At 41.5% G+C, this 23,211-nt stretch overlaps 1 protein-coding gene across 3 annotated transcripts in view; it reads left to right on the forward strand.

Annotated features, from left to right (window-relative positions):
• The window catches only part of itsn2a (intersectin 2a), a 37,081-nt gene that overhangs the window by 10,014 nt on the left and 3,856 nt on the right, over window positions 1-23,211 (forward strand). The window contains exons 3-32 of one of the 3 annotated variants that reach the window (XM_040125598.1): window positions 1,858-1,950; window positions 2,073-2,136; window positions 2,627-2,802; window positions 3,210-3,431; window positions 4,974-5,067; window positions 6,788-6,930; window positions 7,201-7,264; window positions 8,041-8,178; window positions 8,258-8,364; window positions 8,457-8,719; window positions 8,804-8,953; window positions 9,047-9,187; window positions 9,304-9,391; window positions 9,486-9,625; window positions 11,749-11,888; window positions 12,076-12,496; window positions 13,428-13,597; window positions 13,819-13,879; window positions 15,018-15,244; window positions 15,343-15,383; window positions 15,533-15,699; window positions 15,948-15,981; window positions 16,122-16,243; window positions 17,674-17,770; window positions 18,752-18,943; window positions 19,199-19,243; window positions 22,081-22,202; window positions 22,332-22,438; window positions 22,785-22,968; window positions 23,093-23,191. In XM_040125598.1, the coding sequence (XP_039981532.1) occupies window positions 1,858-1,950; window positions 2,073-2,136; window positions 2,627-2,802; window positions 3,210-3,431; window positions 4,974-5,067; window positions 6,788-6,930; window positions 7,201-7,264; window positions 8,041-8,178; window positions 8,258-8,364; window positions 8,457-8,719; window positions 8,804-8,953; window positions 9,047-9,187; window positions 9,304-9,391; window positions 9,486-9,625; window positions 11,749-11,888; window positions 12,076-12,496; window positions 13,428-13,597; window positions 13,819-13,879; window positions 15,018-15,244; window positions 15,343-15,383; window positions 15,533-15,699; window positions 15,948-15,981; window positions 16,122-16,243; window positions 17,674-17,770; window positions 18,752-18,943; window positions 19,199-19,243; window positions 22,081-22,202; window positions 22,332-22,438; window positions 22,785-22,968; window positions 23,093-23,191 (4,112 nt within the window). The remainder of the gene's footprint in view (window positions 1-1,857; window positions 1,951-2,072; window positions 2,137-2,626; window positions 2,803-3,209; window positions 3,432-4,973; window positions 5,068-6,787; window positions 6,931-7,200; window positions 7,265-8,040; window positions 8,179-8,257; window positions 8,365-8,456; window positions 8,720-8,803; window positions 8,954-9,046; window positions 9,188-9,303; window positions 9,392-9,485; window positions 9,626-11,748; window positions 11,889-12,075; window positions 12,497-13,427; window positions 13,598-13,818; window positions 13,880-15,017; window positions 15,245-15,342; window positions 15,384-15,532; window positions 15,700-15,947; window positions 15,982-16,121; window positions 16,244-17,673; window positions 17,771-18,751; window positions 18,944-19,198; window positions 19,244-22,080; window positions 22,203-22,331; window positions 22,439-22,784; window positions 22,969-23,092; window positions 23,192-23,211) is intronic. The other 2 variants (XM_040125599.1, XM_040125600.1) reach the window with 2 other exon arrangements.

Raw genomic sequence — 23,211 nt, forward strand, 5'->3', positions numbered from 1 at the left:
TGTCTGGACTCATTATCTGTCTCGGTCTCCTTATCTAAACCTCTGTCATTCAGTTGCTGCCATATGGACACATCCATCTGTGCGTAATGTCCACACAGTCAATTATTTTCTCAAAAATGGCTTCACAGCTTTGAAGCAATGGGAAAGCAGTGAAGGAAAAGGCTTTGAGTATGCCCCGATTGAATAATCATTTGATTAATTTCACAGATACCCTTATGATTAATTGATTATCAGCTCCGATGATAATCTTTCATCCCCCTCTATTAAAGACATCTTCTGAAACTGCGTAAGAATTGAGTTTCATAACCCTCACGCAGCACATTTGACTTTATGTTTAATTCAATGGCAACCCTGAACTTACCTTAAGATATGCAAGACTACAGCGGAGCGAGAAAGCTGACTGGACATTTTTATACATTAATCATTGTCAGGCGTTGGTTAAGATTGGTTTCATCTGAGGGGGAGATTTCATTTGGGATGGAAATTATGCATACTTTGGTGAGGTAAAAAAAAAAAAACACTGTATACTGAATTCAATATTAGCATGACTGCTTTCGGGACTTGTAAATGTGTTGCTGAATTTTTGTGTGTTTACGGCTAAAGCACAGCCAACACATTATGGTTAAAAATAGTTGCGCTGTCTTCTGTTCTATAGAATATTTTTCTTCCTTACGAATTATATTGTTACATTTATTAAAGTTTTAAGGCTTGATTCTCTTGTAATCAAGTTTCTTCCTAGTTGCAACAGTGAAATCTGTTGACATTGTGTATTAATCCAATATACTGCTATGTGTGTGTGGTACGTGAGCATTTGTGAGTTTGTTTGTTGGAGTTTTTGTAGTGGGTCTAGTAACATTTTAGTCAAGCTAGCAGCTTGGCTTTTTGGATTGGCAACATCGGTCTGTCGGTCCGTTGGTCCACCAATTTGGTCTATGCCATGATGTTGTGTAAGGCCCCTCTTGGTCTCTAGTGGAAGAATCCTATTGATATTCGCAATCCTCTTCCTCTAGCACCACCATGAGGTTGACATTTGTATATAAGACTGAGATGTCTTGACAACTACTGGATGGATTGCCGAAGAATTAGGTACGAATTTTCAAGCAAATGTTAGCAATTGAACGCGCTACACAAACGTAGCGTAGTAAACATTACCTGCTAGACATCAGCATGTTAGCATTGTCATTGTGAGCATGTTAATAAGCCAAAGTTAGCACTTAGCTCAAAGCACCATTACAGCCTCACAGAGCTAGCATGGCTGTAGAGTCTTGACTCTTGAGTCTTGACTTATTTGTTTCAAGGTTTGCGATTGGTCCAGAAAATTTCAAAAATCCTTTCCCCTCATAGACAAGTCTTCTTCGTTATAAAAAGAACTAGGATGTAGAAATACAAAAATGTTGTATGTCGTATATCTTTCCCTAAAAATCCCAGTAACTGTCCTGTTATTTATTATGTAATGCTGCATCAGCAGGCGTAAGTAAAAAAAATTTTGAACAGTCCAGGACCTTGTGCTCATATAATCGTTTGCTCCCTCCCTTTTTTTTTCGGATTATTTTTTAGGCATTTTTTTCCCTTTAAAATTTGAAAGTGCTGACAGAGACAGGAAACACAGGGAGAGAATGGGGGGTATGATGTGCAAAAAAAGGTCCCCAGCCAAATTTGAACCATGGACGTTGCAGTTGTGTGGCATGCTTCTTAACCCGTACGCTACCTTTTAATTGATCATTTATCCTGTTATTACAAATTAAAGATAAAGACAGGATTTACACCAACAATAGGAAGCGAGATGCTCTCACAAGCCTGTTTTATTGTAAATTTAAAGCACTTCAAAAGTCTGGCTTCTCTCTTGGTTTTGTCCAGGTGGAGCCAGTATGTGGGCCATCACTCCAGAGGAGAGGGGGAAACACGACAAGCAGTTTGACACCCTCGCACCCATCCTAGGCTATGTCTCAGGTAGGCTGTTGTCATAACAGACTAAATGCTTGTTTATGAATAACACCTTGTAGCGTCACCAGTGGGCCACCTGTATCAAATGTCTGTCTCTCTGAACCCACATGATTTTTGTCCATCTGCAGGGGAACAAGCAAGGAAATTTTTCCTCCAGTCTGGCCTGCCCGCTTCTGTCCTGGCTGAGATCTGGTAAGTACCAGCTAACAACTTAGTGAAACTTCCTCCTGACTTATGCAAAATGTATTTATTTATTTCGGAGCAAGTGGGTCAGTGGCTCCAATCTTTGTTTTTGGTCAGAATTTGTTTGGTCCTCTCAGCCTGCTTCAAACTTCCTATTCAACACTCACTTCCTTCGCAGCCTGCACCATCTAGTAACCTGTGTGTGTGTGTGTGTGTGTGTGTGTGTGTGTGTGTGTGTGTGTGTGTGTGTGTGTGTGTGTGTGTGTGTGTGTGTGAGAGAGAGCAGAGGGGGGAGAAAGCGTGTGTTTACTGTAATTAGAACAGACAGTGTGTATGTTCTGGTGTTTGTGTGAACAACTCTACAGTCCCACCAGAGCTTTGTCCCTTGTGTAACTCTCACCATTTCTATTGTCTCGAAAAAAAACTAGGAATGTACAATTTGCTATAAATGGATCATGTTTTACCACTGACTCTCTGTCACTGTCTCCCTCTCCTGTAGGCACCTAGCTGACATGGACAGCGATGGGAAGATGGACAGACTGGAGTTCTCCATAGCTATGAAGCTCATTAAACTTAAGCTTCAGGGGCGGAACTTGCCCTCTGCCCTGCCAGTCATCATGAAGCAGTCTCCTGTCTCCAGTTCGGCTTGCACCATCCCTTCATCAGCACGTTTTGGTAAAATTTACTTTTGAAAAGATTATAAACACATTACAGTTTCAAAAACACTATTTTTTCACTCTTTCCCTTAGAACATAATCTCTCCCAACTGTTATTTTGTAGGCGGCAATGGAAAAAGAAGAGATACATTTGAAGAGTTTCATTTCAAAATTAGATAGTTATGTATTTGAAAAAGAAATAGATACCTGTACAAAATGATTGATTTTACATGATGGTAGCTTTCAAAGAATAATAGGCAGTAAGTCCTTGATTGAACCCAATAACACTTTTTAACTCAAGGTGAGTTACAGTAATTTCAGACTTTTCATTCTACAAAAATGAAAGTATCCCATTTTTAAATTTAACTTTCATGCCAGTCTGTCTCTTTAAATCATCATGTTCACCTGTGTATTTCCTCCTTATAGGAATGGGTTCTATGCCAAACCTGTCAGTTGGTCTGTCATCCATGTCAGCTATGTCAGCCACGCCCATCCTAACATCCATCCCGGCTAACCCCCCCACGCTCTCTGTGCAACCCCTGGTGCCAACGCCAATGCCTCTGCCCCTCATCAACTCGCTGGGAAACTCTGGACTCCCTAATGGAAATGTCAACCTCCTCACCCCACCACTTGTTCCCAACAATGCAGGTTGGTTCTGCAGTAGAACCATTGTAATTTTCTCACTGGACAAATAAAGATAGATATTGACTAGTGGATTAACACTGGGTCATTCAAACTTGACCCTGGGCTAAGAAGGTGAACATATACGGTAGATGTTGGGTTATGTTCCAGAGACATTCCCTTAAATTAATTTTCATTTCACATAACAGGGGTATTTCATTGGCACCTCACCGTGCGTTTAAGTGCAGAAGAGGAGCACATAGAGTGTTGAGAAAAGCACTGAATAGCATAGATAAGAAGTGTAAGCTTGTGCTACATATCTATGCTGATTAGGAACGGATATTAGCTTGTGCACATGCAAAAAAAGCCACTGCTGTAGCATTATAACTTTGGAACACAGATACTGGTAGTTTGACTTTGCCTAAGGCCCCTGGAACTGACTGCACTGGTTCGAATTTGCAAGTTCATACTCAGCCTAGTTATAACTTAAGTGTTTACTAAATGGAGATTTCGCGCAATACTAAATTTAAATGAAACATTGCAAAATTTGCACCGCACAAACTAGTCCTTAGGCAGAAATTAGTTGTTACTAAATATTTACAACTAATAACTGCCAAGTGTAACTGCTACGTAGCTAACTGAACAAACTGACAAAACTCACGTTAACTTGCTGACATATGACCCAAGAAGAGAGAAATTTGAAATATGGTCAGCATAACTGACTTGACACTTGATCAAAAATGGTTTAAAATAAGGTTGTAAAGTGGAACGATTTTAAATTACATTTCACAAAAATAACACAATGTAACTTAAATTACAAAACATTATGCTAGTAGCCTTAAAGTAAATGACTTAATAGTGCCTATTATGTTAGCATAATTGGATTGGATATGTTAGCATAAGTGTTATTTGCTAGAATAATATAATACGTGAATTTGGTAAATATTGGCAGTTAAAATGATTATTTTTGGTAGTTTGACAGCTTGTATACATACTCATTAAGTTTTATTTATTTATTTATTTTTTTGGATTATACTTTTATCTCACTCTGTTCTCTTCCATCACCTCTTCCATCTCTCCCTTGGCTACTCTATTTAATCTCACTCTCTGTGCAAGTACAATTTTTGGCTGTGAAATGAGCAGTCTAATGAGAATGAGTGTGATTATTTTTATTTATTTATTTTCCATTTTTTGGTGTTCCCTTTATTGTTATCTCCCGCTCTCTCTCTACCTTTGAAAATATATCAGTGTTACAGCTCTCAAGACTAACCGTCTCTAGTGGCAGGTTGCAGACGACCACGATCGCTTTGTTTTTAGCCAGATGTCAATAACCTTGCTGCAGGAGCTCTGTGTGCTGTGACTGTAAAGTATTAGGAGATAAGATTAGATGTACACACGTTCAAGGGCAACTGCACTCTGCGGATTTACAGTATGTCAGAGATTGATTGCATAAGAAAACCATATGCACACTAATGCATGCACAAAAGCATTAAATCTTTTTCTGACATTACCTTGAATTTGTCAAAATTAAATTTAACTATTAACTGACTGCCTCCGACTGTTTTTCAGCACTCCCTCTCTCTGGCTTCTCTTCACCTATGGCGTTCTCTCCTACCACCGGCATGTCAAAAGCCAACTCTCTTCTGGACCTTGGATCCAGCAGGTGAGACCCAGGTTGTAAATATATGCATACTGCACAAAATAACTGTGTAACTCCCTCAATAGCAAAAACCTTATGTAAACCTCTGTCGGCACATCAGGGTCTGGTTGAAAAATAAATGTATAACCAAGTACGTCATTTCCCAGTAAGTTTTACTATTTTTTTAAGAATTACCATTTATTATGCAGTGATTTTTTTTTTTTTAGGGAAAAGGCTTGTTAAAAAACACAAGTAATACACAGCCAAGCCAGCCCATTAGTTTGGCACTTACAAAGAAACAGAGCTTTTGCAGGGAAGGGTTCAGGAGCAGAATGCGGGCAGATGAAACAATTAGATAACAGGGAGAACAGGAAGGGCAATTTGAAATCAGATGTTCTAGTTGGCAGTAGGGAGTGGGCTTGTTTAAAGTCACAAACATTAGAGGAGAACAGGAATCAAATGGAATTCTTATGGGAAGAGGCCACTACCATTGTGAACTTTCCATTTATTTTTATTAGCCATTCTAATCGGTGGGACAGCCGATTATCTCAACAACAACATTAAATGCTAATAATGTCATAAACGTTATCAGCCACTAAATGTTAGCTTACATTAGAAAGGGAAGTGGAAATGGGGTTTCTAGTTTTACACCTGTGCCTGTCAGACTAACATTTCTGTTTTTGGACAAAGCACTTAATCTCTGCCTATAATAGTTACGCTGGTGGGATGTAATGGACTCAACAAAGAAGAGGTTTTGTGGAGTTTCACTGATGGCCAGATTCTGTGCAAAAATACACAACAGTAGTATCCAATATCCTTAATCCTTCTTATGGTGTTTTTTGTGGTTTGGGAAAAGGATAGGAGTAATATCTTATTTCATTGTCTTGAATGGCCCAGTGGTTCATACAAAAAGTCCTGACCTCAGGTGTAGGCGGTAAGGCAAGCCTCAATAAGGGTACCAGAGCACCAGGAAGCAAATACAGGTTGAACCAGCAGCACACCCAGATCAATTTTACCTTCTATTTCTAACTATTACACCCTCTAATACCATGCTAGACACATTGTACTTGCCTGTTTTCGTTTCCAGACGCATTACAAATTTTAATATGAGGGAATTTTACTGCACAAATTTACACATGCGCACACACACACACACACACACACACACACACACACACACACACACACACACACACACACACACACACACACACACACACACACACACACACACACACACACACACACAGACACACTAATATGCATATACCCACACAGAAAAAAGCCCTTGGGCAGAGGGAGGATCCCTCACTCCGTCTCCCATTGTCACCCTGAGATCTCTTCTTTTATTTCAGAGGAGTGTTGCAAGTTTCCACCCAGCTATAGTGTGTGAGGAAAAAATGCATTTTTCTCAAATGAACATATTTGACCCAGCCTATCCTTTTGCTATTCTTGCAGAGGAACTGTTTATAATGAAAACAGAATGGTTGAGTAGCACAGCCTGAGAGTACAGTGCTGTCTCGTTTCTGAGAGTTATTGTCTTGATGGTCGTTTGCACTACTTTCCTCTACAGCTAATTAAGAGCTGAGAAATAACACCGGGGAGTCTCGGAGCAATTAGTGGTTTTAAGTCAAGGCAAGAATACAAGGGAAAAAGGGAATGCTGACCATGTAATATTATTGTGCAATATCCCTTTAGGTGATATCCTGGCATATTGACACGCCCCTCTTTTCCTTGTTCATAGTTCAAATTCTTCCTCCACCACGTCACTGGCCAGTAACTCTCCGAAGATGGGTGCAAGTGACTGGGCTGTTCCACAGCCCTCCAGACTGAAGTACCGTCAGCAGTTCAACACGCTAGACAAGCTCATGAGTGGCTACTTGTCAGGTGCGTCTCACACGCGCACACACACACACTCCAACCTAAATAAATACAAGCTTCTCAGGGGCGCTTGGCTGCTCATGAGTGGTCTTGTTGAAGCCTGACAGAGCACACACTGGGTCATTTTCACTTTTCACACATGCAGTCACGTGCTCTTGTGATTGCTCTTAACCCCACTCGACAGAACTTGGCAAGCAGACACACACAAACACATTCACATTGGTTGGCGTAAGAAATCACTCTGCTGTTGTTTCTCATGTCATTTCTCTTTTTCAGGACATCAGGTTAGAAATGCGCTGATGGCATCAAACCTCACCCAGACTCAGCTGGCTACCATCTGGTGAGTTTAAGGTGTGTTTGTGTTTGTGTGTGTGTGTGTGTGTGTGTGTGTGTGTGTGTGTGTGTGTGTGTGTGTGTGTGTGTGTGTGTGTGTGTGTGTGTGTGTGTGTGTGTGTGTGTGTGTGTGTGTGTGTGTGTGTGTTTGTGTGTATTTATGATCCAGCTCATAAACACTCCTCAGCCTGGTTGTGCCTTTTTAAGTTCATGATCTATTTGAGAGGCAGCACATGTACATGGATAATGTCAGTACATCAAAACTACATTGATATTTTTGCTTCTTCACCTTATGTGGAAATTATTGTCTTGATTTGTGGCTCCATCTGGATAAATTATTTAATAATGTGTTATTTGCTAGAATGATGAAATTACACACTAAAGAGGGAAAAGTAATGTGGGAAGGCAGATTTTGTGATAAAAGAGCTCACAGTGTTTTAAATTAATGACACTTGCTGTGCAGTTGCTCTAATTTGAACAGATTTTACTTAGAATTGTCAGCTAGAGAGGTTGTAAACTCCGAACAATCCCAAGACACTAAGACTAAGACTGTATAGCAGTGTATAGACAGGATGTATTATCATTATAAATGTTCCAGTGTCAATACCTAACAACATACACCTTAAAAAATTTCTTAAAAACCAATGATACTGCTATAAAATATATATATAATATACATATATAAAATATATATATAATATACATATTCTTCTTACCAAAAAAAATGTACAGATTTTAGCTTTATTGCTTTACTGTGTTACTCACTGTGTTATGTGTACATAGGATGCTGGCAGATGTGGATAAGGACGGTCAGCTACGAGCTGATGAGTTCATTCTGGCCATGCACCTGGTGGACATGGCTAAAACTGGCCGACCTCTACCACTCACACTGCCTCAGGACCTGGTACCTCCCTCTCTCAGGTAACACAAACACAGATTGACACATTTACTGGATTCATCAATGATTTGCAACCACACACATTCCTTTTTCTTGTTTCAGAGGAGGAATCAAGTCCAGTGAGCTTGTTAATGGAACGGGGCCCTACATAACTCCGTGTTTGATAGACACAACAGAGACAGAACCTGCACAAAAGACCAAGAGCAGTGGTATGACATGCTCTGCACAGTGTATGTTTTGTTATGTTTTTGAGTCTCTCATCTTCTCCTGTGTCATACCTCTCTCTTCCCCCTCTTCTTAGTGTCCTTTGAGGACAAGCTGAAGGAGAACTTCGCCCGAGGCAGCGCCGAGTTGGAGAAAAGGCGACTGGCTCTAGAGGAGGAGCAGAGGAAAGAGAGGGAGAGGAGAGAGAGGGAGGAAAAGGAGGCTCAAGAACGGAGGGAGAGGGAGGCCAGGGAGCAGGAGAACCGGAGGAGGCTGGAGGAGGAGAGGCGGTTGGAAAGGCAGAGGGAGATGGAGAGGCAGAGGGAGGAGGAGAGGCTGAGGGAGCTGGAGAGGAAGGAGGTGAGTGGGAGAGGTAGCCTCGCCTGCGAGATCCTAAATATCTGGATTGTCATATCTGGTGACCATGATTCTTTATACTTTAAGGCGGCGAAGCAGGAGATGGAGCGCCAGCGGAGGGAGGAGTGGGAACGAGGGAAGAAAGAGGAGCTGGGCAGGAGGAGAGAGGGGGAGCAGGAAGAAATCTCTCGACTCAGGGCCAAAAAGAAAAGTCTAGAGTTGGAGCTGGAGGCTGTGGTGAGACTACATTAACACTCACACATGTTCACACTTACAAACATCCAGTGTTAATGAATGTATTGGTACACAGTAGTATCATCCGGTCTCCAGGGCAACAAGCACAAGCAGATCTCAGACCGTCTCCGTGACGCTCAGAGCAAGAGGCGGATTCAGAAGGCAGAGGTGGACCTCGTCAATCAGAAGAGGGACGCACGCATCCAAGAGATCAACACGTTGCAGCTTCAGTTTGAGGTTAAAGGAAATGTTTTTGTTTCACTCCTTCCCTGTCAAAGTTTTGCATTCAAGTTATTTCCAGGAATGTATTTTGATTTTCTATTTTCACATGTGCACTTCTGTGCTGGCCACAGGACTGGCAGCGGAAGCTCTCACAGCTGGTCCCAGAACAACAGAGGCTGACTGAGAAACTGCGCAACATCAGCCTCAACAAACTCTCATGTGGGTAACAAATGCCTGCTTACGAAACACAACGACACAATATCGGTCACTGCATTCTTTCAGTTGTCTCTGACCTTTGACCTTTGACGTGCAGCGGTGACTTTGACCTCTTTGACCGCGGGTGTGACGGAGAAAGGGGGGAACTGCCGAAGGCTGAAAGACCAGCTGGACACTCTGGAGAGGGAAACGACAGACAAACTGGCTCAGATGGAGCAGTATAATAAGGAGCTTAAGGTCAGTGATCAGCACATGCCAACTCAGAGGATATGGAGGACGGTTATTACATTTTTAGCCCGTCTCAAAGGAGTTTGAATTCAACAGAACCCAAATGAATCCGGGACGAGCCAGGTCAGGCCACTGCAGAGGCCATGGATTGTAGAGTAACTTGGCACCCGTAATGTCCCCCATGAATTTGTAGGGGATGCTTTGTAGCTTTGTAGAAGTTTAGGTCCAATATCTTGGTTGGGAGGCAGAAAATCAAGATTTGGAATGTACTGAAGGGCCTGGGTGGAGCTGAACTATGATATGCAAATACACGTATCAAACAAGCAAACATGTCCCTAGACATAGCCCTATTTAAAGGAGCATACCAGAGGTTTTGCTTGTTCACCTGTAATACTTTCTGTCACGACTGCAGTAACCGTTTTACAAGTCATGCTACTGTGTTCTAGAAATTTGAACGTACAGGCATTTGGTTTCCATTCATTTCGATACAGTATGAAAGTCAAGAAGCTGATTCTTGAAACTTGCCTGGGTTGTGAAGCTAGCACAGTAACCATCAAGTTTACATTAAAATTACACGACATAAGGAAGTTTCAAGGGTCTAACTGATTTTCCTATCACACCGGAAAACAATAGAAACAAAAGGCTGCCAGGAAATTTTAAGAAAATATTTTTAAAAACATCCTAAAAAGTATGCAGCATGCATTCAAAAATGGTTAGCAAAAATGTTACAGCTAAGAGTTAAAACTTGCAAACACGATGTAATGTGTGTATAAAAATGGGCATGTTAAAGCCTTGACAATAATATTTTTCAAACCTGTCATTAAGAGTAGAACCTGATTTGTGGAGAGTTTTTCTTCTCTCTCCTTCCGTGCAGGCTTTATTGGAATAGAACAAAAACAGGGAGTTTTAAAGTGCCGCTGTGAAACTGGTCACAGTAATGGTAGAGTTTCACCCCTCGGGCAAAGAAAACCGTGTCGCCTAACCATTATTGCACACACACACACAGACTCAGAGGCAAACGTTTGCTGGCCAAAAGCCTGACAGTTCTTTACCTGTGAAGAATGATGTCATGCCCTCTCACAATATATCATCAATCTGACACTTCAAAAAGCCTGCTCTTTCTATTCTGCTCTGTTCAATTGTTATTATTTCCCAACTGCTTTGTAAGGCTTTTAACCCCTCTCTTTCTCTCCTCCCTCTCTTTTTCTTCTGCTTCTCATTTACTGGATGTGTCTCTTATTCCTTTACACTCGTCTTTTCTCAACTTGTGCATGTATTTATTTCTCCTTCCTCTGTCCATCCCCCTTTCTCTTCCTCCATCATCACACTGTGTGTCTCTTTCATAGCTTGGGGATATGGATGACTGTGTCCTGCGGGGCCTTCTGTCTCTGCTGGCCTGTCTCAGCCAGCTCTTCCTTCTCATCAAGGTTATCCTCCTTCCTCTGTCTCTCTCTCTTCAACTCCCACTGTGTGATCTTTTTCACCACCCCTCCCTGTTCTTTTTTTCTCATCTCACCTCTTGTTTCGCCTTAAGCCACAATCTTCCAATCTTCGTTTCCTTTTCATCCTGTTATGATTCAATCTGTTTGCTCATCCTCGCTTTTTTATCTTTTGACTCATTATTAAACGGAGCTCTGCTCTGGTACCACATCTTCCTTTGTTGTTGTTTCTCTCTGTGAGATTTGTTCTAGGCTGTGTTTTTCTGTGTAAACAGGATGCACCCTGAGGGTAAAACACACACACACACTGTGTTAGAAAGAGAAAAAGTAATCTCACTTTATTCATGTGTACATATATCTGCATGTTTCTGTGAATTGCTGCCAGCGTGTGGACTTCGTCCTTTTTTTTTACATCAGTTTTGCATGTTTGGAATGATTGTATTTGTACTATAGCATCAAGTACTTTTTAAACCACCACATATGTAGAGATGAGTTTTGAAACTCATCTACTACTCTCTATAGATTGAGTATAAATTCTATTACTGTACATCAGCTCCAGATAGCTGCTTTGTGGTTGGAGCAGAATGAAAGCTGGCATACAGTCGTTGCGTCTGATTTTGACAATTGTTCTGCTGGTTGATGCCTGTGTCTTTATTTCTCTCTGATGTATTGGATATGCGGTGACTGCATCAGGAGCTGAGGGAGAAGCAGGTGAGGCAGCAGGCTGTCCTGGATGACCTGTACCGAGTCAAAGAGGAGAAATTGAGGGAGCTGCAGAGACGCAGGGAAGAGGAGAGAGAAAGGAGGAGGAGGGAGGAAGAGGAGGCAGCCAGGTGAGTGGGAGCAAACACGTTATATTTGTCTGTATTCGTTGCATGCAGCAGATTACGCCCCATAATCCATTACTTGAATCTGCTTTTGTTTCTGCGGTGAGCTTCATTTCCAATAAAACACATGTTCTGTGTGTTGTGTTTTTTTATGCTTCAGAAGGCTTTAAAAAGTTGAATTTGCTTCCCACAGACAGGCAAAGCTTGAGCAAGAGAGGAGAGAGCAGGAACAGAGGGAGCAGGAGAAGAGGGAGAAGGAAGAGGAGGAGGCCCGGCAGAGGAAGCTCCTTGAGGAGCAGAGGGCCAGACAGAAGGAGGAGGAGGAGAGGGAGGCACAGGCTTGCCTCCGAGCAGCCCAGGAGAAAGCACAGGAAGAGGAAAGAAGAAGAAGAGAGGATGAGGAGAAGAGGCAAAAGGAGGAGGAAGAAGAGAGGAAACGGAAAGAGGAGGAGGAAGAGGAGAGGAGGAGGAGGAAAGAGGAGCAGCAAAGAGGAGGACAGCATCCGGTGTCGGTGCCTCAGCGATCATTCAAGCTGACCATGTATAGAGCCCTGTACTCCTTTGTTGCCCGCAACGCAGATGAGCTGAGTATAGACGCAGACTGTCTCATAGAGGTACGGGACACGCACTCATACTGTAAACACACGCTACAGATGTCTGACTCACAGATTCACACATTTACCCTTCGATGCATAGGTGGGCTGTGTTAGCAGTATTGTTTTCACATAAATATTTCGGCATCTCGTATTCCAGGTAAAATTCTTGTTCTTGATCACCCTCATTCTGTTTTTTAATTTAACCTCTTTTACTTTTACTGCCCCGACTTTTTAGAACTGGATTAAAAATTACCCATATATACCTTACTTATACTGTACCAATTGAAATTCATACAAACTGTTATAAGTCATTTCTGTGGAGCATTCCCCCATAATTTTACACAGCACCTAATTACTGAATATTTTACACAACATGTACACATCGTATATTATAATGTAAAAGACTATCTGCTTCTTGATCACAACAGCAAAAAATATTCTAGAATTTGTCATGTCACATGAATATAACCCAGACTACCACTAAATGATCATGATGATTCCTCAAGGAGCGTACTGAGGAGTCAGGAGATTGGTAGATCCCCCTCAACTACCGACCCAGCTCGTTTAAGAAATGGGAAGGTTTGGGCTGGCAAAGGGCACAACACAGCTGCAGGACAGAAACAGACAAGGTCAAGTGAAAAGAACAAGTTGTCAAACCTGCATGAGTAAAAACGACAGTGCAGCGAGCAGTTGGTGTGTAACCTGGAAAATGTAGTGGTAGTTTGTCTCAGACACAGGCACACGGGATTGTTCACACCCCACTGGACTACTGTGATTGTGTGATGGCCCTCTACAATCACAACTCCTGTGTTATTGCTGTCTAATAGTAAATTTTCCTGACTGGTCTGAAGGATGACTGCAGTCGAGAAAAAAAACATGTTTCTCATCATCTCCTTGTTACTGTTTGTCTGACTGACAGTGTGATTAAACTGTACTTTCCACGATGCAGGTGGATGAGCAGACTGTCGGTGAGCCTGGCTGGTTGTGCGGGAGTTACCGTGGAAACCGGGGCTGGTTCCCCCAGAGTTATGCAGAGAAATGTCCCAAACCCTCCACTGCTGAGACTGCCCCTTCTTCGCCTGGAAAAACATCCTGTCCACCGCCACCACTTAACATGGGGTAACATGGAGGAAAGAACAGGATAGGACAGTCTTAAAGACCTTTTCTGTCTCATTTTTCAGTGTCCCAACACTAGATAAAGAGCATTTTTGAGCTTTGTCGCTGACTGCTAGTCTGTAACAGTCACCGTCGACTTTTACTTTAAGCCGGACTGCTGTTGGGTTGTTTTTCTTCTTCTGCTTCCTCCTTCACTAATGGTTTGTCCCTCCTGTTTTACCCAGAGTCCCAGATGGGGAGGCAAAAGGCGGCAACACTGCTCCTGCCCAATCAGACGCTTCACAGGTAAGGAGGACAGTACTGTTTACTTTTCACTCCAGGCATGCGGTGAATTGGGTCTGACTCAGTTCTCTTTTTAAAAAAAAAAAAAAAAAAAACACAAACTTTTCAGTGACCTACTTCAGCAGCAAAATTGAAACCGTGTCTTGTTGTTGTGTCAGTTTAGAGAGTAGCATTAATTTTCTGGAAGAAAAATCCATGTTTTATTCAGGAGCAGCATGGGAAATTATCTGTTTTTAGGGTGTCTGTATTTTTACTTTATTTTTTTTATACTTGAGCTAAATGCTAACAATTCCAGTATGCTAACTTGCAGCATGTGTATAAACCAAAGCTTTGGATTAAGTACAATTTTGGCCTGACGTTGGCACCAGGAGAAAAGTTTCCCACAAAAGTTATTAAAAATATCCTGAGGGGGACATGAATGTTTGTACCAAATTTCAGGGCAATTCATCTGCTAGTTGTCCAGATATTTCATTCTGGACCAAAGTGGTGCACCAACAGACCGACCGAAAGACCACGCAGCTAGCCTGTTTAACACGTTATGATATTGTAATTTAAAAAAGGTTGTTAGAAGATTTATTTTAAGTACATCTCGTCTATCATTTCACATCTGCTGCTGGAAAATGACCACGAAATGTGTCACAAGCTTCTGGATTATCTGGAGACTGCCTTCTGGTTTTTAAAAATTGGCTTGTACTTCAATTCCTGACCGATTCCTAACTGGGTTTCCTGCTGGTGTAGTGATGTCTGCCTTTGTAGTATATCTGGGCTATAAACTGGCTTTGGCGGCCAAGGAACCAGTTCTGGCTGGGATACACACACTGCTGCTGACACTGACACTTGGTCAGCAGCATGACTGTATATTTATAGCCCTTCTCCATTGGGAGTTTCTCTCTCTTTCTCTCTGTGGGTCACACAGACATTTACAGATCTCCCTCTCCCAATAGATAACATCGGTGTTAGTAGGTCTGTCATTTGTAGGTAACGTCTCTCAGTCTAAAAGAGTCGGGTGAAATTATAGCCTTGTTGCAAGTGCGATATTCTAAGTTGATCTATAAGTAGATGACATGAATTTATGGTTTAATCGATTCTAGGAATGAATCGTTCCGTTGTAACCGATGCTGCTCCTTCTAATCTCACTCAGCCCTCGGTCTCGCTGCTGGCTCGTGCCGTCTCCTCGTGGTCAGCCACCTCGGAAACTCGCCTCAACCTCTCCTCCAGTGACGCCATCACCGCGCTGCTGAGCTTCTCACAGGGGGACATCATCAGCGTGGTGCAGCAGAGGGACGAGTGGTGGTTGGGACAGCTCAGCGGGACGCAAGGATGGTTCCCTAAGAGCTATGTCACTTTGGAGACGGCCGGGAATACTGAGTATGAATACACACATGAGAACAGACGCACAGATCTCGTTGATGTATAATTTTAGTTAAATGTAAGACTTAACTGATTGTGTGTTGTTCCCACTGTAGTATGGATGCATTTGACACATCCGACTCTGTTCAGCTAGAGGGTAAGAATAGTTTATTTGTCTCTACTGTGTATATATAATCATATTAAGCTGTCAGTGAAAACCAGAGTCATTATTAAACTTCTTATTCACACACTAACTCTGTCCGACAAGTGGCTCTGCCTCATGTTTTCCTACTTATTCCTAACCAGAGTATGTGGCCTTGTACACGTATGAGAGCCCAGAGGCCGGGGACCTGACATTTGTTGAGGGGGATGTTGTCATGGTGACGGAGAGAGAAGGAGAGTGGTGGCGAGGATGCATCGGGGACCAGACGGGGGTGTTCCCCTCCAACTATGTGCGACCTGTTGAGCCAGAGGTGAGTCAAGTTGTATGCATGTCTCTGTTTAATTATTGCATCTTAAATAGAGTTACAAATATTAGTCAGCTAATTGAGTAAATGATAACAGAAATGTAATCAGTCATAACGTCTGCATTTTGTAATTGATACTAAAACAAAATAAGCAATGCTGGAAACCTGTCATGAGCATTTACTGTTATTTTTTCTGCTCTGAAAAAGTTAATCAGTTGTTAAAAATGTACTTTACTACCACTTCACCAATTTAGCCGTCAAGACCTGGAGCTCCAACCAAGAAGCCTGGTGAGAATGAGCACGGCACCTCACATACACTTCACACACGTGCAGAAAAGACTGCCAGGATCTGCTGATTAACTGTCATTCCCTCGACATTTACCTGATTTATCCAAATTCATCGTCGGTTCTATATTTTTGGTCAACAGAGATAGCCCAGGCAGTCGCCAACACCGTCGCCCCGACGATGCATCAGCTGCATCTGTCTCCAGGGCAACTGATTGTGGTCCTGGCCAAGAACTCCACTGGCTGGTGGCTCGGGGAACTGCAGGTACGTCACTGGAGCCTTAGGGGGCTCTATTATAATTACAGCAGTCTTTTTTTTTTTTTAAGAAGCAAGAATAAAAGAATAATGTTAGCTGATAAAACTTTAACCTTTCAGTAAAAAAGTTTTTGCCTTGGCTCAAAGTCCAAGTTCACCTTCACCTTGGAGAACTGACCCATGGTTAATCAATCATATATTAGTTCACATAAATCCACTGCCCATTTTCAGAGGGAAATATTGAAAGATTCATATTCCAGGCCCTTTCTGTCTCTGTTTGAAGAAAACTGAGAAAATGTGAATGTAAAGTCTATAATTATATGACAGAAATTATTTAATGCTCTATTAACAAGTGATTATGAAAAATGTGGACCTGAAACAACTAGCTGATTAATCAATTAGTTGTTAGGCAGAAAATTAATCAGCAACTATCTGGATACTTTCTTATTCATTTAGGTACATTTTTTAAACAAAAATGTCAAATATCCCTTCTTCCAGCCTGTCAGCTGTGAATATTTGGTGGTTTTCTTGGTCTTCTATGACAGTAAATCAAATATCTCTGGGTTTTGGACTGATGTTTTGACAAAACAAGTAATCTGAAGAATCCATCTTTTGGTTTGTGAGATTGTGATGGCCTTTTTTCACAAATCTGACATTTTATAGACCAAACAATTTATCAATTAATGAAGAAAACAATCGCCAGATTAATCGATGAATGGATTATAGTTTCTAGTTGGAGAACTAGTTGCTTGTTCACCTCCTTAAATTTAATCCATCTTGTCCATGGGCTAGAAGTACAAAGAAAGTAAAAGCATGCAAGTGAAGGAGTTCATTTTAACATTTAATCACAGCTGGTACTGGAGATGTGTATGTTTCTGTTGACTTGTCAGATCAATTAGGATCTGGTGAGAGTTGGACAGGAGGGTACAGGGGTAATTACAGGGTTGTCTGCAGGCCATACATCTACCGCAGTGAGAGGTTAATCCTTACATACTGTTTGGTGCTGAGGCTGCAGCTGTAGCTCTGGTTACAGCGCTCCCTAAATGTACAGTAATGAGACAGCTGAGTCAAGTTAGGAACTGATGAACAGTTCAGACAAGACAGTCAAAATTCAAATAGCGTTGTTCATTGATGCCGCAGCTTTGTCAAATTATACACTGCCCCTCAGTAATGAATATGCTAGGCCAAATTTTTACAAGGCTTGGTCAAGTAGGATGAGACGCTGAACAGCAATGTTTTGGTCATTCCACAGACTTGAGGCTAAGCTTTGGCTGGATCTACGAAGGCATTGAACATACATTTCCTCTAAAGACGGTTCAGTATAGATTATTGTTTCCGCTGCTGAGATTTTTGGAGGTTCAGCGCTGCGCCCGACAAATTCGATTCATCAATTCACCTCGCGATTTTGATTTTGCCTTCTCTGGCTCTTTTCCCTCCAGGCTCGGGGTAAGAAGCGGCAGAGAGGGTGGTTTCATTCCTCTCACGTCAAGCTCCTGGGTCCCTCCAGCAGCAAGTCCTCTCCCTCCCCTCTGCCAGGTGAGGGCTGACGCGCTCTGAACACAACATCCTGTTCGTGATGAGCAAGCATGATCAGTCTAGTTTGTTTCCACATTTTTTTTTATTTGAATTGCTAAGAATCATTTCAAGTGGACACATTCAAGGCTACAATTGACCTGACAACCCCTGCCAATAACTGCGTTTGTCATTCCCTGTCTTTTTTATTACATAAGATATAAATTCATGCATGAAAGTGTGGTGCAAATGCTTATAAATTACTCTAATTTCAAGTATCTGTAAGTGATTAACCTATGGAATGAGTGAACAAATATCAGTAGACACACTTCCTAACAAAATTGCTTGTTGTACTGGTTGGCATTTTGTGAATATTACGGTTGAACAATATTGTTGGTAGCTTTACTAACATCCAATTACTGTCGTAATTTTTTTCAATTATAATCCCAGAAAACCATAAAAGTCCTGGCATTTTCAACAGATTGATGAGTTTTTTGAAAATTCCGTACTGACTACACTGAAATATCCAATTGATCAACACTCACTTCTTAAAGCCCCTGAAAACAATGCTTCAAATCTAAAGTATTACTTATAATAGTATAGTATACATTAGTATAGTAGTAGCTAGTATAACATTAAATATTCTTGGCTAAACACTAACCCGTTAAAGTTTTTAAAAAATGCTTTAGTTCTTATTATGCATTAAGAGCTTAACACTCAAAAAATGAAAAAAAGAAAACGAATATTCTTGATTGAAAGTGTCCAAACAATCAGCCATCATCTGATTCAAAATCCTGATTGGTGCAAGGAAGTACTTGGTGAGATGAGCACATAGAAGAACAAACAGAGAAGTAACTCATGTGAGATAACCCTCGAATGATTTAATTTAGTCTGAAAATAGTGTATTCCTGAAGAACCATATTTTGCTCGGAGTAAAAAGCTGATTGAGAAAATAAAATTTCAGGGCCTTTAATAACAAACCCTTTGCGCCCCTTGATCCCTCAGTGTGCCAAGTTATCGCGATGTACGACTACACTGCTGCCAATCGGGATGAGCTGAGCTTCTCCAAGGGTCAGCTGATCAACATCCTGGACAAGACAAACCCTGATTGGTGGAAGGGAGAAGCCAATGGGGTCATAGGCCTGCTGCCCACAAATTATGTCAAGATGACAACAGAATCAGACCCCAGCCAGCAATGTGAGTAAACATCAGGGGCTTTTTTTCCTGCCTTGACAGCTTTTTCTCAGAAGGACAATATTTTTCTGTCACACCATTTGAGAGAAAATCAGTAATTCACTCCCACAATAATTCAGTTGGAATTGTTGTGGGAGTGCCATTAGAGGGGAGAAATAAGACTGTGGGCACAAATGGAAACTGATTTTAAAAAAAAAAAAAAAAAAAACTTCCCACTTGCTGCTGAAAAATCTCATTAGTTGACTTGGCTCACTCCAGGTACAGTAGATTCCTCATCCATGTCAGAGCATGGAGAGACTGGCGGTAAGCTTAAAATAGATGGTTTTCTGTCAATCACTGGAGATCGCTGGTGACCATAAACCTATTGCACTTAAAAGGCTCAATCCCCTACATATTGTTAATGTAATTCATCCTGAAATGGATGGCGTCTCACACCTTGTTAAAGTAACAAGAATAAAGTCAAAGAAATGTTACATTTCATCTATTGCAAGCAAACATAATGGATCAGGCCTTTTAAGTTTCCCCAAAGACTGCACCAACAGTTTAAAATAATTTAAAGGATAGTTTGATACTTTGGGATTTGCCAGAAGTGAGATGACAAGTTTGATACCACTCTTAAGGCTGAGTGTTAAACATGAAGCTACAGCTAGCAGGTGGTTAGCTTAGCTTAGTTTGGCATAAAGAGGGGAAGCAGGGGGAAAACATTAGCCTGGCTGTATCCTATGGTAAAAAGTTAAAATAAATCTGCCCACCGGGAATTCTAAAGTTCACTAAATAATGCATTATATCTTGTTTTCTTTAAAACTTAAAAAACAAAAAACTAAATGTAACAAGCCTAGCTAACAAGGCTAGCTTTTTTCCCTTGTTTCCAGTCTTTATGCTATGGTAACCGCTATATGACCGCCTCCTAACTGTAGCTACATATATAACGGACCAGTACGATAATGGTGTAAATCTTCTCACCTAACTCTCAGCAAGAAGGAGAATAGATTTATTGCCCAAAATGTCAAACTATTCTTTTAAACAAGCTTTGCCAACAAATCACTGGGTCAACAAAATAGAACAACCATTGATAAGTTTCAAATTGAAATGGCACTTTTTTCACATTTTTTGTCACATTTCTGGTAATTAAAGCTTCATTTTCACTGGGAAGTACAATGCATTTGTCCACTATACATGCCACTGCATTTACAGCACACTGATCACTGCACTGTCGGGATGAGTGTGATTCCACTCATGTATATTCACTGCTCATTTGCACATAGTTGGCCTGAAAATTAAAAAAAAAAAATCCCATTTTTAAGCAGGAGGTTTGTGTTTGAAGTAGTATTCATAGCTTGCATGTTCTCCTCACAGCAGCGGATCACTGTTAACAAGAGTGAACACACTGGACAATTTAATTTGTATGAATTTGTTAAACAGACACAAAACACGATGAAATTTTAAATCTCATGAACATGTTCTGACTTATACACACCCCAGAACACACAAGGTCTGCACTTCATTACAGAAATAAAATGTAAGAAATTACCATCATGCCCCAGCTGATACAACTAGCAATAACATTTACATTTCCAGAAATGCATTATTAATGCACCTGCATGTTAGAGTCCAGCATTAATATTAAAACTATATTAATGTCTGCTGTCTCTCCGTCTCTCCTTCATCTCACTCACGTCCCCCTCCCGCTCCTCCACTTCATCTCTGTTTTTTTTTTCTTTCCTCTGTAGGACAGTAATGCTGGCTTTCCTCTCTCCTCTTCCTCCTATTCCTCCTCCTCTTCCTCACCCCTTCTGTCTGAGCCAATCCGAATTGCCCTGTCGCAACAGGAGGCCCAGCCCGCCAGCAAGAACAGCCCAGCTCTGCGCTTTCATCTCACTCGTTTAGGACTGTGGTGTTCTGTGCTCCTCTGTTTTTGATCCCCCCTTTTTTTTATTATTATTATTTTGTTTCTATAACCTGCTCTGCTTTAAATTTCCTCTTCTGTCTTTTCCTATTAGACATTACTTTCTCACCCTTACCCCCCTCGCTCTCTCCTCTCCTGTGTTTCCCTTGATGTTTCTTTAACTAATTAACCAAGGGAGCGAGGCAGAGGCAGCTAGACGGGAGTTTCAGAGGCTTTTGTCCCTCTTAGACAAAAGCATGGAAAGTGTAGTTTTGCTGAAGATGATTGGAAATAATGATTATAAGAGTTTGGTTACTCAGTGTAATGAAAACAATATGTAAATGCCATCAGACTGAAGTCATTTAGTTTTCTAAATTAAGGTTACGAATCAGTATGATAAAACTCTTTTTAACAGGGTCATTCATTCTTGCACTAACAACATTAAACCTTGCTAAAAATGGACCAATGAGAAGACTCACTGTTGCTTAAATCACCAGTATCCTTGATTGCTGCTTGCTAACACGTTGCTTGAATTAAAACTAACTGATTGTGTTATTATTATCTCTTCTTATGCACTCTTCCATTTATTCATGCTTCCAAGTATTTAAAAACAGACTCATCTTGTACTGAACTTGGATATCACCAGCAAAAAAAAAAAAAAACCTCACAGCTATTACCATACCAACTGTGAAGAGTAGATTAATAGAAAACGACACTGCACTGCTGACATTCGCGTCCAACTTTTGCCAAGTTTGAACCTCAAAGACTTGAACTACCAAGTGAGTCTTCCACTGCTCTCTCACTCAAGCTTTAGCTACTTTATTTATTTACACCTATGCAATCATTTGGAGCGAGCACCCAAACATGAAAGGTGCTTCATTTTTCTTTAATCCAGAGTCACTGGTAGCATTGTTGTTAGCATTAGCATTGCCTGGTATGTTCCTTAAGCTCATGTACTGCAACTACAATGTGCCTCACTCTTGTCTGTGCATTAAATGTAAATAAAGTATCATAGAGCTGATAATAAAGGGAGATTTTAACATGCTGATAGTGTTTTTTACAAGCGCGATTACCGTATTGGCTTCATGTTATTGATTGACAGGAAAGTGATTGTGGGTGTGTTTGCCTTGCACATGCTGCTGCTGTGTGTTTGTGCATGTATGCATGCCTGCACGTGTGTTTGTTTGCTTGCATGGGCGTGTGTGTGTGCGTGTGTGTGTGTGTGTGTGTGCGTGTGCGTGCGTGCGCACTACAGGGTGTGCCGACCTGATGACGTTGGACACCATGACCCCTCAGGAGAGAAAGAGACAGGGTTATATCCATGAGCTCATCCAGACTGAGGAGACTTATGTGGAGGACCTGGAGCTGGTGCTAGAGGTTCAGACACACACTCTCAAACATTCAGGGATATTTAGAAATAGTCTGCCTTTCTCTGGAGTTCAAAGCACCGATATTGTTTCTGTTTGTTTCTGTCTCTACTTGTCTGTGTATGTTTATGTATCTCAGGTTTTCCACAAGCCCATGTCTGAGTCCGGCCGTCTAACAGAAGCTGAGATGGTGGCGATCTTTGTTAACTGGAGGGAGCTGATTATGTGTAACACCAAACTGCTCAAGTAGGTACCCCACACACACCACCTTAAACCATCCTGTTTAATGTCTTTAGTCTGTTCTGCTTCCTGCAACTGTGAAGTGGAGGTTTCTGGCTCCTTTGGGCTAAGGAGGGAACTGCACACTGAAAATAGCGGATTTGCTTTTTGATCTATTCAAATTATATTCGACAATTCAGCCAGTATTCACAAACACACACACACACACACACACACACACACACACACAGCTGTCTCCATGAGCTGGAAATCAAAGTTGAAAGACAGGACACTTGAGATTTGATCCATTTCTAAATAAAAGATGTAACAAAAATCTTTTAAATGTTTGACATAATCATCATCTGTGTCCCAGGGCCCTGCGTGTCAGGAAAAAGACAGGAGGAGAGAACATGCCGGTTCAGCTCATAGGAGACCTGCTGGCGTCGGAGCTCGCGCACATGCAGCCCTACATCCGCTTCTGCTCCTGCCAGCTCAACGCCGCTGCTCTGCTGCAGAGCAAAACCCACAACCAGCTCGACTTTAAAGACTTCCTCAAGGTACTGAGTTGTGTATCCTGTGGAATCGTGCAATGGGACTGACATAAGAGGGCACACATGGTTCTGTGAGATGCAATAAAATATAAATCTTTATCTCTCTCACTCTCTGCCTCCTCGTGAGCAGAAGATCGCCACTAACTACCGCTGTAAAGGAATGCCACTGTCCAGCTTCCTCCTCAAGCCGATGCAGAGGATCACACGCTACCCCCTACTTATCAAGAATGTAGGTAGAAAATGCTCTCT

Source organism: Xiphias gladius, chromosome 4 (genome assembly GCF_016859285.1).
Source record: "Xiphias gladius isolate SHS-SW01 ecotype Sanya breed wild chromosome 4, ASM1685928v1, whole genome shotgun sequence".
NCBI lineage: Eukaryota > Metazoa > Chordata > Actinopteri > Istiophoriformes > Xiphiidae > Xiphias > Xiphias gladius.